The 13,527-nt window shown below is 41.7% G+C and overlaps 1 protein-coding gene across 1 annotated transcript in view; it reads right to left on the bottom strand.

Moving 5' to 3' along the window:
* Positions 1-12,814, bottom strand: part of LOC102813327 (chromosome unknown open reading frame, human C3orf70) — a 133,040-nt gene extending 120,226 nt beyond the window's left edge. The window contains exon 1 of the mRNA XM_006869765.1: positions 12,556-12,814. Coding sequence (XP_006869827.1) covers positions 12,556-12,751 — 196 coding nt within the window. The 5' untranslated portion in view covers positions 12,752-12,814. The remainder of the gene's footprint in view (positions 1-12,555) is intronic.
* Between the last annotated feature and the right edge of the window lie 713 nt (positions 12,815-13,527).

The following is a 13,527-nucleotide window of genomic DNA, read 5'->3' as shown; positions in this document are numbered from 1 at the left end:
GTAACCACTACGCTACCAGAGCTCCTTAGAGAATACTGTTAGACATCGTAAAATTAAAGAACAAATCAACAAGGACAACATCAAATCAAAAACAAAATCCTTCCAATTAAAGTAACTTGCAAAGATTATAATTAAGTTTGCTTTGTCCCAAATTCTAGCAGCCAAGACTACTCAATTAACTAGCACTTTTGTTGTTTGTGTGTACAAAATCAGTATTCCATTTGAATACCAATCATCCTGGCAAAACTTTTAAATAATCAAAGTTAAATATGTTCAGTCTAATTTTAACATAGTATATGTGTATATTCTAATTCTTTGAAACATGGTAATCCATGTTTGGTATATATGAATATGATGTTATTGTTGTTAAGGGCCATCGAGTTGGTTCTGACTCATAGTGACCCTGTATAGGGTTTCCGAGGAGCGGCTATTAAATTTGAACTGCTGACTTTGCAGTTCAACCCTATGGTCCAATGTTTATCCTACAGCGCCACACCTGGACTCCAATTATATACGAGTATGATAGTTCTCCAATTAATTGGTATATCTGATCAGCCAGAACTATACTGGGCATTGCTGGAAGTACAGTATGAGGGGGCTTCTAAAAGTTTGTGCAAAAATGGAATGAAAAGACAATGGATTTTTTTTCCATGAACTTCTGGAAGCCCCTCATATAAGACTTTTGTGGTAAAAAATAGACAATCATCACAAAATAATTATTGCAAAACAGACCTTTCAACCATGAGGATGTATTGGTTTCCTAAGGCAGCCATAATGAAGTGGATGCTTTAAAATGGAAATTTATTGTTTCACAATTTTGGAGTCTAATAATCTGAATTCAAGGTGTTGTCAGGTCTATGGTCTCTCCAGAGGTTCTAGAGAAAGATCCCAGCTTCTGGCAGCCGCAGTCGTTCCTTGTCTTACAGCTGCTATCTCTCCTGTCTCTCTGTGTCTCTTCTCCTCCTTCATAAGGACACCACACAGTTAAGATGAGGACCCATGTTACTCTGATATGACCTCTGATAATATCTTCAAAAACCCTATTTCCAGAGGTCACATTCACAGGTATCAGAGATTAGGACGTCAACAAATCGTTTTTTAGGCCACAATTCAACCCATAACAAAGGGCAATTAAAAAAAGGCAAAAACTAAACAACTTATTCAAAATCTTTTTATTATCTTTGTTGTTTTTAAGTGTTTGATTAATTAGTATGATCACAAAGTGAATTCCAGATGAATCAGGACATTTGTGGGAAGGGGAAGCACTTGAAGTTGGAGTTTCCTAACTTCTACATTGACAATCACAACACTGTGAGGCTGGTACGGTTACTATCCCCAAATTAAAAGTGAGAATAATGCAGAACTGAGAGGTTAAGCAACTTCCTCAAAGCCATATAGCTACTAAGTTGGGAAAGCCAGGCTGAAACTCAAAGCACAACTCAGGAACCTGTCCTCAAGACGAGTATAATGTCTAGTATTACCACTGTCTTTACTGAAGTTGGGAATGATGCCATCCACACCTAACACATGCGCTAAGCACCTGGCTCTTACTACATCCCTAAATCCTCTTCAAACCCTGTGAATATGATTTCTATGACTGTTTTTCCAGAAGAGGAAACTGAAGCTCAGAGAGGTTGAGTAACCTGTCCAACAGGTGGAAGAACCAGGATTCAAAAGCTGGCGTGTTTGACTCAGAAACCTTGGTAGGAACTGTGGTTAAGTGCTTGGTTGAAATCTGCCAGTCACTCTGGTAGAAATCTGTGGCAGTCAGCTTCCATAAAGATTACAGCCTTAGGAAACCAATGGGGCAACTCTATTCTGTCTAATAGGGTTGCTATGAGTCTGAACCAACCTGATGGTTCAAGAAGACTCCACAGAGCTTGTTCTATCTAGGATTACACTCCACCTTCTATGTTCTATGTATAAACCAGTCTTATTTTTAAAGAAAGCAACTGAATTCTTTGAAAATATTCTTTTTTGCAATTAATGAAATTCTATGAGAGAACCAATGCAGGTAAAGTCAGGGTTTTGTAATGTTGGGAATTATCATAGAAAGGCCCTCAAAAGACACCTATTTCAAACACCTAATTCAACAAGCTTGAAAGCCAGTAATAATTAATGGTATGTGTAACAAAGAGTCTAACAACAACAACAAAAGCTTACACCAGTTAGGGATTGAGAATACAACACAAGTGAAGTTTCATATCAGACATTATTAAATGTTTTAAAATAAGATACTTATTAGTTCATTCATCAAAAGTATAAGCTTTCTTTTACATACAAGTTCAACCTAAGTCCCATTCTAAGAAATGCCTGGTGATCAGCTGGGAAGTAGGGTCCCTGTGCTTATTAGTTAAAAGAGAAAAGATTTCCTGATACTTACCCACTGCTGTTGAGTCGATTACAACTCATAGCTACCCTGAACAACAGAGCCGAGCCGCCTTGTAGGGTGCCGAGGCTGTAAATCATTGTGGAAGCAGACTGCCTCATCATTCCCCCATGGAGCAGCTGGTGGGTTTGAACCACCAACCTCTGTTAGCAGCTCAATACTTAACCCAGGTTAAGGCTCCTTTCTCGTACACTTCTTGTTGTTGTTATTGTTCAAGTGCCATCAAGTTGGTTTCAACGCATAGCAGGAACCTTAGTATTGCAGCAGTTAAGCACTTGGCTGCTAAATCAAAGGACAGCAGTTTGAACCTACCCAGCAGCTCTACAGAAAAAGACTTGGCGATCTGCTTCCAGAGAAACTGGTGTTGTTGTTGTTAAGTAGCATCAAGTTGGGACAGTCCTACTCTATCACACATGGGGTCGCTATGAATCAGCATCAACTCAATGACACCCAACAACAACAACAAAAGCAGCAAGGGATAGAAAGTGGTAAGTTAAATTTCAAAAAGAGTGTTGATAGCATGTATACACTGATGATAATGGTTATGTGCTGCGGAGTCAGTTCCGATCCATAGCAACCCTGTACAGGGTTTCTGAGGCTATAAATCTTTACGGGAGCAGAAAATCTCATCTTTTTCCCGTGGAACAGCTGGTAGCTTCAAACTGCTGACCTTAAAGTTTGCAGCCCAATTCGTAACCACTACGCAACCAGAGCTCCTTATGCATACACTGGTTAGAGTTTATCCAGTAAAGCATTAAGAAGCTATCATTTTGTTAAAACTTTTTCATTTTCTAACTACTGATACATCTTATTGTCTGCTGTCAAGTCAGTCTCAATTCATACAGGGTTTCTAAGGAGCAGCTGGTGGGTTTGAACCACTAACCTGCAGTTAGCAGTCTAGTGCTTATCCTACAGCCCTGCTCACCAGGGTCTGACACATATCATGGTCTTACTATGGAGCCTCCAATTTCCTCCTTATGGTGGCCATGTGACCAAGTGGCAATACTGTATGTATGCAGGGAAGTGGGTATCGCTTGTCTTTCTTTCTTCTTTGTTGGGCTAAATGTCTTTTAAAAGCAGTTTTACAGATTTCACAACCGCTCTGAAAAGGACACTATGCATATAACTGTCCTTCACTTAAAATCAGAAGCCAATCTCATTTAACTTATTTAATTTCTGCTTGCTCCAAAAAGAATGTGAGACACCTGAAATCATCCTCACTGCACCCTGAGTGGAACCAAGAAACCCACAGCCCTGGCTGCTAGTTGGTTTGAAAGATTCTGATGTACACATACTATATGTAGTCAGAGCTACTATGTGTGGCCTTCAGCAAGTTTCCTAATCTGAAAAGTGAGGAAAATAACAGAACCTACCTGTGAAGCAGCTGTGAGGCTTAAAAGAGCTGATAAATGGGGGGGGGCAAAACTGTGCCTGCATAAAAGCATTATATGCATTTGTTATTGTTGAAGTTGATGTCATGTCTAGGATTGAAGTAGTAGCTGAATGGGCAAACATCAGCTTTCTCTATCTCTGGAAGGGCTTTAAGGAATGAGTGCTGTCCTCTTAACATCTATATCCTCTTTCTTCAATCACTAGATATGGTTAGGACCCTCATTCTCAGAAAAAAAGTTTCAGTTGAATCCTCCACCCAAAAAATCACTTCAAACTCTCCAAATAAATTTCCTGTAGCTACTTTTATTGCTATAACTAAGATAACCCTTAGGAAAACCAGCAGACATTACCCAGGAGGAAGTCAGAACTTGGTCTTGTGAGTTTCCCCAGAGTTGTTTAGAAGCAGGGAACCAGAACAAACAGGAAAACACAAGGCACAATAGTAGTTTACTAACAGTGAAAAATTTATTTGCCCTAAGGTCCTGATATCTAATTAGTTCCTTCTTTCCTTATCGGAAATCTTATCAACACAAACCAAACCCCACTGCTATACAGTCAATTCCGGATAAATGTTGTTGTTGTCAAGTGCCACTGAGTCGGTTCCAACCCATAGTGATCCTGCATAGGGTTTCTGAGGACCAGCTAGTGAGTTTGAACCACCAAGCCTACAGTTCAAACCCACCCTGCAGTCAAGCGCTTATTCTATAGCACCACACCAGAACTAAATTATAACCAAAAAGTTTGCTAAGAAAGTCGAGCCAATCACAGGGACCAGACATTAACGCCTACACTACCTTCTTGAAGACCTGAAAATACATTTTCAAATTCAGTCTCTCCAACACCCATTTTTCTGTAGTTCCATGCTGCCCATCTACCTTCTGCTGTGACAGTCTTTCTTTAGATATGCTAATATCATCTATTAGACTATATCACTGAGTCCCACTCTTCTGCTTTCAACCTGAAAGAGATAGACATCTTTTAAATTGTCTTCTGCAGAAAACCGAGCTCATCTATTATGTGACTTTATTAAACCAACTCGGAGTTCTGCAGGTACACCCACTCCCGTCTCCTTCTAATCACTTTCTGTCTCTTAACCCTTAACTTGGATTTCATTTCCTACCACATCCAGTGGCTGTTTACAGTTCTCATTCTCCTGGATTGCACTGGATTATTGCAGTTGGTACCATTTACTAGACTTGTCTTAAAACGTTCCCATCCTGAACTTTAATGGAACTAAGCTCAGTTGGTTTCATTCATTAATTTTCAATTGCTCTAAGTACCTAAGGTAGTTAGAATCAGACCTGGATGCAAATCCAGTCTCTACTCCTAACTAGCTACGTGCCCAAGGTTAAATTACTTCTCTAAGCCCTTTTCCACATCTGTAAAATGGACAGGATGACATAATTGGCTATTAAGAGTAGCAAAATAAGCTTACTCTAGTGCAAAGTAATCACTCAACAAATATTAACTATCATCTGCATCCCAATTCTCAGCTCTTGACACATTACTCTTCTCTTTCTACATTCACTACCTTGAAGAATTTATTGTCTCAAGTAGTTTTGTCTGATAATACAGTCCTGGGGTGGCGCTGTGGGTTAATGCGCTGCACGGCAAAGTCAGTCTGAACTGCAAGGTCGGCAGTTCAAACTCAACAACCACTCCTCAGAAACCCTATACAGGGTCACTATGGGTTGGAACTGACTTAACGGCACTTAACAACACAGTAAATTTATTCCCAACGTCATTGCTACAAGACACATCTTTCACCCTCCTCTGCAGTAATTTAAGAAATCACTACTTACGTATTTCACTAATATCTAAGAATTAACCTGCTAAAAACTTTTTTCATCTTCTTTCTTGAAACACTCATTTCCCTTACCTTCTATAATACCATACACAGATTTTTCTTCCCCAAGGAGCTCTTATAAGATTCCTCTGCCTACCCTTCCTCCTATATGCAGATTCCAGATTCTAAATGTTGTTGTTCTAAATAAAGCAAAGCCTGGAGACTTTCTTCTTTTCTTATGCTATACTCTCTTTCCTGGGGATCTCATGGCCCATCCTGACTTTGGTTTAAACAAATACATAAGTAGATGACAACCACCTTACCTCTAGCCCAGAAATCTCTTCTGAGGAGTTCTAGGTCCACTGCATACTGACATACCACATGCTGACAAAGATACAAAATGGAATTCATGATCTTCCTCCCAAACCTAGTCCTTTTCCAGTATTTGTTGTTGTTAATAAACCTTCTTCCTCCCACTCCAAGTCTAATTAGGCCTACATATTTCATTCCTATTTACCTCTGGAGTCCTGGTGTGGCGCTGTGGGTGAATATCGCAAGGTCAGCGGTTCAAGCTCACCAGCTGCTCCTTGAAAATCCTATACAGGGTTGCTATGGGTTGGAACCAACTCAACAGCGCTTAACAACAACAACAACTACATATCTCTCAAATCCATCCACTTTTCTCCAAATCCACTTCTAACAGCCTGGCTTAAGCTGCCATTATCTCTCTCCTGTTGCTTGAGTCAGCTCTCACTCCCAAGAGTCACAGAGGAAACTGTGCTCTGTAGGGTTTTCAGGGCTGTGACATTATGGAAGCAGATGTCCACGCCTCCCTTCCAGGCACTTCTGGATAAATTTGAATCAATTTTTTGTATTATAGATTAACTATTTGTACTACTCCACTTTTTTCCTTTCAACAGTTTATCACTGCTCTGGCCCTGTCTGTTCTGGTCAGAATGCCTGTCATGTAATTCCTCAATCTCTCCACTCCAGCCACATCCCCATCTCCACTCCTTAAACTTTCCCTACTCCTACCTTCCTCAGGTACTCTGGTCATTGTCATTCCTCTGCCTGGAATGTTCTTCCCTCTCTACTATCTTTCCCTCTCCTTTGCTGACTCAATCCCTAATGGAGTCAGATTAAATATCATTTCTTTAGGGAAGTCTGACTAGATAAGATTCCCTTGTGGTACAGGGACAGAACTTATTACAATTTCCCTCCCTGACTTCATCCTTACAAATTCGTCATGACTTCAACAGCTGCATGATCAGAGCTCAAACAGAAGAAGAAAGAAGAGGGAAAAAAAGAATAATCTGACATAATTTGATGAACTTGACACACACCTATCGAAGCAATAACTCAAAAGAGTGAACAAATCTTCACAGCGGGGATCATTGCCACCTCCTCCACACATGGAGAGGACAGGGATGGGCAACTTGGACATTGGCTACCCAGAATGTGTGTGTGTGGGGGGGGGGGCGCCACGGAGGCAAAAAATGACCGGTTAAAAATTTTTCAAGAGGGAACCTAGATCCAATCGGCACTGAGTGGTATCCATTCTGCCTAGTCAGGGCTGATAAAAGGAGATGCAGATAGGTCCCTTGCGATACAACAGCAAATAACTGTTATCAGGACTGACTGTAAGGGCTGGAAATGTAAAGGTGGACATTTTGGAGCAAAGGGAGGGAGTGATTAACCTTACAGTCTAGGAACGGAGGTCCCTGGGACCATCGAAGGAGAAGAGCAGAGAACGGAATTTTACCCAGAGAAACAGTGATGTCAGGGATGGAGGCAGAGGTGATAACATGAGATGGAGCGGCTGGAGACTTTGGACCTGGAGAGAGAGAGGGGCGGTGTGCAGATGACAGGGGAGCAGGCTTGCAGGGTATACCCTCTGGTTGATCGATGATTCGTGGAAGGGATTGTAACCATGGCAAGGAAAAGACATACGACGGGATCAATGTGAAGCTGATGTCCTTCCATGTAAACTATCACAAAATTCACAATAAAGCATTACAAAAAAAATAAATAAAAATGCCACGAGCTGTGAAAACAAATATAATGTCCATCAACAGATGAATGGATAAAACAGTGCTATGTACACAGGAAATACGGGAGAAAATGAAATTTTCTGCTCCCACCAACCGTCTCAGAAACCCTATGCCATATCACTATGAGTCACAACGGACTCAACTGAACATCCATGTACATGCAATGGAATATTACTCAGCCAGAAAGAGTCCTGATGTGGTACTGTAGGATAAGCACTGGACCACAAGGTCAGTTTGAACCACAAGATCAGTGGTTCAAACTCAATAGCTGCTCCTCAAAAACCCTATACAGTGTTGCTATGAGTCAGAGCTGACTTGACAGCACGTAACAACAACAACAAACAAAGAGAAAGTCTTGACACATGCCACAACACAGATGAACCATGAAAATGTTGTTGCTGTGAAATGCCATCAAATCGTTTCCAACTCATCATGACCCTGAATGGGGTTTCTGATGAGTGACAGGTGGGTTTTAACTTCTGATTTTGTGGTTAGAAGTCCTGTGCTTAACATCTAAAGTAATGCCACACCAGGACTGTAATGAAAACATTTGTTGTTGTTGTTGTTGTTCTTAAGTGCCATTGAGTCAATTCTAAATCATAGTGCCCCTGGATAGGGTTTCCAAGGAGGGGCTGGTGAGTTTGAACCACCAACTTTAAGGTTCAAACCGACCTTTTGGTCAAGTGCCCGTGCAACAGCGCCAAAAGGCAGTTACAAAAGGACAAAATACGATATGATTTCACTTACATGAAATAAATAGATATATACCAAAAAAAACCAAGCAAACAAATATATAAAAAGCAAAATTATTATGCAGTCCTGGCACTTAACAACAACAACAATTGAAAATGAAAGGGAGAAGGAAGGGGTAGCTTTTACTTAGGGAGCACTGAATAGTGGGATAATTTGAAAAACAGTTATAATAGTTGAATACATAAAGAATATAATCAAAGTCACTGAATTCCAGGCATTTAAAAATTGTTGAGTGGGAAAAATAAAAACCTGACATTCCCAAATATATGAATTCTCTTTAGGACTGCACCTATGAATGCATGCATACTTTATATGTCTTTTATGAACATAGATATTTTTCAGCCTTTTCTATTTCATAAAGTTATAAATGCCATAGTTTACAATCAACCGTATGAACCTGAACTTCCTTACTTTGTTCTGAATTTACCTCTTTTAAGCATCAAGGTAAAAAGCCCCTATTTTAACCTTTTCAGATTTGGTGAGCAAGTTGATAGTTTTCTCACCCATATCACTTGTGATTTTAAATGAATACAAAAATAAATATGGCATGGATCGTCCCTGAGGCTATGCTCACAGGGCAGTATTCAGAGCTGTATTCCTACTTTCCAGAACAATGACTCACAGAAAGAAGCTGCTTAGTACATATTCAACCAAACTGAAGGAATTCTATTTAGGATTGGTGGTGTAATCTTCATGAATGCAAGAAACATGCAGAACATCTCAAGTATACTACACTCCTCTTTTCAAGAAAAATTTGGGCCAAAAATGTAAATAAATAAGTGATGGTTTTCATTGGTGAGGAAACTAACAGAGTACCTTGCTGCTCTAAATGAATTCAAGCTTGTGCATGGGATCACTGAATTGCTGCCAGTGGAGGAAGTATAAAGACTTGGAGGGTTGTCAAAGACTAGAAAAAGAAAATAAACACAGTCTGATATTTTTTTAAAAAAAGGAAAAAAACTGCCAACAGCAGTCCAGTGTACTTGATGTTGATCCTTTACTAAATTCAGATTTTTTTTGAGAGAGAGTGTATGTGTACACAGATCACAGATCAAAAAATAGCAGAAAGTGTCAGTAGAATTTCAACAAGATATTTGACCAGGTTTTCATTAAACCCACATGGACAAGATAAATATAAGATGTATTCCTGGTATGATACTGTAGGATAAGCACTGGACTGTTAACCACAAGGTTGGTGGTTTAAAATCACCATCCACTCCTTGGAAATCTTATATAGGGTTGCTAAGAGTCAGAACACACTTGATAACACGTAACAACAACGACAACTAAAAAGATGGGCTCTGGTAGCGTAGTGGTTACGAATCGGGCTGCGAACCTTAAGGTCGGCGGTTCGAAACTACCAGTCGCTCCGCGGGAGAAAGATGAGGCTTTCTACTCCCGTAAAGATTTACACCCTCGGAAACCCTGTACAGGGTCGCTATGGGTCGGAACCGACTCGACGGCACTTAACAACAACAACAACAACAATAGTGCAGTTAGGTAGCTAAAATAATTGTTTGAACAACCAAAAATAACAAGTGCTCAATGACAAATTGCTATCCTCTAAAAGGCAGTGTTACCAGCAAACTTCAGGACTTGATGGCCTTCTGTTGAACCATTTTTATCAATGGCATGATGATGTAGAAGGTTACTACAGTACTGTTAGCATCCACTATGTGGCTCACATGCACCTAGGGGGAATAACTAATACATATATATATATATATATGCCAGAATCTAAAAATATTATAAACCAGAAAAAAATGGGTTAATTCTAATGACATAAGACAAAACAGAGAAGAAAAAAAAATCTTCGTGCTTAGTACCTATGTCCAATGGATGGATGGATGGATGATGTTCCAAGGTACCACTGAGTCAATTCTGACTGATAGCCACACTTCAATGTTACAGAGAACTGCTCCACAGGGATTTCTTGGCTATAAGCTTTACATGAGCAGACAGCCAGGTGGTTTTTCCATGGAGCCATTGGAGTGAGTTTGAACCACCAATCTTTGGTTAGCAGTTGAGCACTTAACCCTATGCCACCAAGCCACCATACATAGTTCTATAGATGTTTAGATATACAGAACTGTGAGGTGGGAAAGTTGTGGCTTAGTTGCTTCGTATGTTAAAAAAAAAAATAGTTGAATGGTTTTAGTTGACAACAAATTTACTAAAATCTAACTGCAGCAATATCAGTATGATGTGATATGGGTATCAGAAACTAATGCAATACGAGCTGCAGCAAAAGTAGTATCTCAAACATTGGAGGCAGAGATTCTGTTAGACTCTCAGTTGATCAAACCACAACTGAAATACTGTGTACCTTTTCCAGGAACTGCAGACTTCAGAGGATCATAACCAAATTGGCACATGTTTAAAACAGAAGGACAAGGATGCTGGGGAGTCTTGATACTATTTCATAAAAGGAAAGGTAGAAGGAAATAACGATTGTTGAACATGATAAAATGAGGCCTGGGGAGGAAGATAAAGGTTATTATCTTCATCCAATCATTCAACACACACGAATTTCACACCTATTTTGGGCCAGATATTATGACAGTGGCTGGTGATACAGAGAGAAGATCATCCATATCCACAAAAAGCTCTCATGTATATCTGAAATGTTGATACAACCATGATCTCAAAATGGATTTGAATGTTCTATATGATATAAGGCTGAAGTAGGTCTAGTAAAACAAAATTGGAAAGTAGTCAATTTCAGTTCCATATAAGGAACAGTATTTTAAGAGTCATAGCAATCTAATAATGGATAAAGTTGCCTGAGAAGACTCAAGTTCTTATCAGTACTAGTGTACTTAGTGTGGATACTGCTAAAATAAGGCAGACACTGAACTAGATCATTTTTAAGGCACCTCACATTTATGCTAGGATTCTATACTTCCTCAGGAAATAATTCTCATCAGATTTATCTGGTGTATTTCAGCAACCCAGGTTTTCTACAGTTGCTACTTTCAACTTGGTCCCTGTCCCCCACTTAAGCAACGTTTCCTAATTGGGATCGGATCTGAGAGCAAGAGGAATAAAGAGGAATAAGAAGAAAACGACCCGTCAGCAGATAATAGCCATGCACGCACACAAAAAAAATCAATACTGTTCCATGTGCCTTAAATTTTTAAAGAAAATGTAAAAATTCTCAACTTTTCATTCATAAATTCAATTAAAATATCCAATTATGTTCAATTACTATAAATAAAGATTTTATGCACTGCATCTCTGGCTGGGAGCCATTTTTTTCTAACCAACTAAGAAAAAAAAATTATTTTAAACTTAAGATCACTTCAAAGATTTGTGTCCTCAGTAAGCATATCAAATTTCTATTATAAGATTATGTGGAAACTAAGTTTACAGTATATTTATTTCTAAAAGAAATGATTCATCAGGTTTATAGCAGGCCAAATACTATGAACTAATCAAACTGTGGAATTCTGATTGAACGGTATTTATGTTTAATCCACTTAAAAACCACAGGCAGTAGGAACACAGTGAAAAGACCTAGACCATGTAGTTGTGACTTTTACAAATTGGTTTAAAAAACTAAGTTTGTCTTTTCTTTATTTTGTAATTTTAAAAGTCCCTTAAACTCTTATTGGCTCGAAACGCTGCAACTAAGTGTTTAAGGTAACTACCCTCCCAAACTGTTAAACATATTAACTTTTTGGAAGCAATCCATCTTACTTCAGCGTTTTCTCTATTTGGATACAATAATCGGGCCACAATTCGATTTCCAAAGGCTCCCTCTTTTAAAGAGTGGCCCAGAAAGACAAAGTGAGACCGAAAAGGAGCATCTTTAATCATTCGTCCTGAAAGAAGGATTCCTGTCCGCTGTCAACAACTCACGGTTTTCTACCATTCCTCACCACCGTGTCTAGTAGTCGTTTCCATTAAAAAAAAAAAAGGGAGGAGGAGGGTGAGAAAAAGACTCCAGTTTCCTGGGACCGGAACTGGGAAATTCCCTTTTGTAAAACTGGCTAAAGCTAGACTCCCCACGGCATTTCACCTCGTTGCCAGGCAGTGCTAACCCGAGGCGTCCCGCTCGCGCGGAGACCAGACGGCCCCAGTCTGCCGCAGACCCGCCCCGCGGAGTCCCAGCCGCGACCCCGGACAGTCCCGAGGCGTCCCCGGGACCACGGCGCAAGGCAGGGAGACGCCGCTCGACTTACAGTGACACCATCCTAGGTGACAGCACCAGTGCAGCTTGAAGCACTTGCCATGGCTATGCGTGGCACAGATGGAGAGCCCGTCGCACGGCTGGAAGTCGGGTCTGCGGGCTGCACAACTCCGCGCCAGGGCCTGAGCCTCGTCCACTTTCTCGCTCTTCCAACCCCGCTCGGGCGCCGGCGCTGCCGCCGCACTCATTTCCTCTCCCTCTGTGCGGAGCCGAGACCCGTAGCCCGGGAGAAGCGGCGTTTGGGTGGGCAGGAAGCCGAACCGGCTGCAGACGCGGAGGGCGCGGCGCGGGCCGGGAGCGCGATGGTCCCAGGCTAGCTGAGGAGCCGCCCCGGGAGCTGCGACCGGGGGCTGGGCCTGCCGCCACCTCCCCTCCCTCTTTTCCTCCGCCGCGCCGCGCGCCGCGCCCCCTCGCGCACACGCACGCGCACACGCGCGCGCCAGGCGCCCCGGCAGACGCCACGCGTCCCTTGGCCAGGCGGTTTCTTCTTTACACACACCGTGCAGAGGAGCGCAGTCGTCCCCTCCCGTCACAGCGAGTCTCTCCCACACACTCCTCACACATTCCTCAGAGACAGACCGCGCTGGAGGGCCGTTAGGAATATACACCCGTCTCGGCGACTTGGTATTCACACGTACATCAGCTTATACGCACACTTCCCACACACACTTCCCTCTGAGCGAGGTCGTCTCGTGGACTGGCACACACTCCACGGAAGGCTGTGCTCGCCGAGTACACGCCCACCCGAGCCTCTCAGGGGGCTGGTCCATGCGCATCTCTGAGCATCTTTTTCACACACAGCCTCTCACACATGCATCTCACATTTTCCTTGTACACGCTGCCCAGTGTCTGGACACAGAGACCCCTCGGAGGCGCGCACACGCTCACACATGCGCGCACTCCCCCCAGGGCCTGCCTCTAGCTCTGAGCACTGCCACTTTAGAGCACGTTAGGGGCAAACGCC

Source organism: Chrysochloris asiatica, unplaced genomic scaffold (assembly GCF_000296735.1).
Source record: "Chrysochloris asiatica unplaced genomic scaffold, ChrAsi1.0 scaffold00135, whole genome shotgun sequence".
NCBI classification, from domain to species: domain Eukaryota; kingdom Metazoa; phylum Chordata; class Mammalia; order Afrosoricida; family Chrysochloridae; genus Chrysochloris; species Chrysochloris asiatica.
The sequence above is the reverse complement of the archived record's forward strand: the minus strand, read 5'-3'. Positions and strand labels throughout refer to the sequence as shown.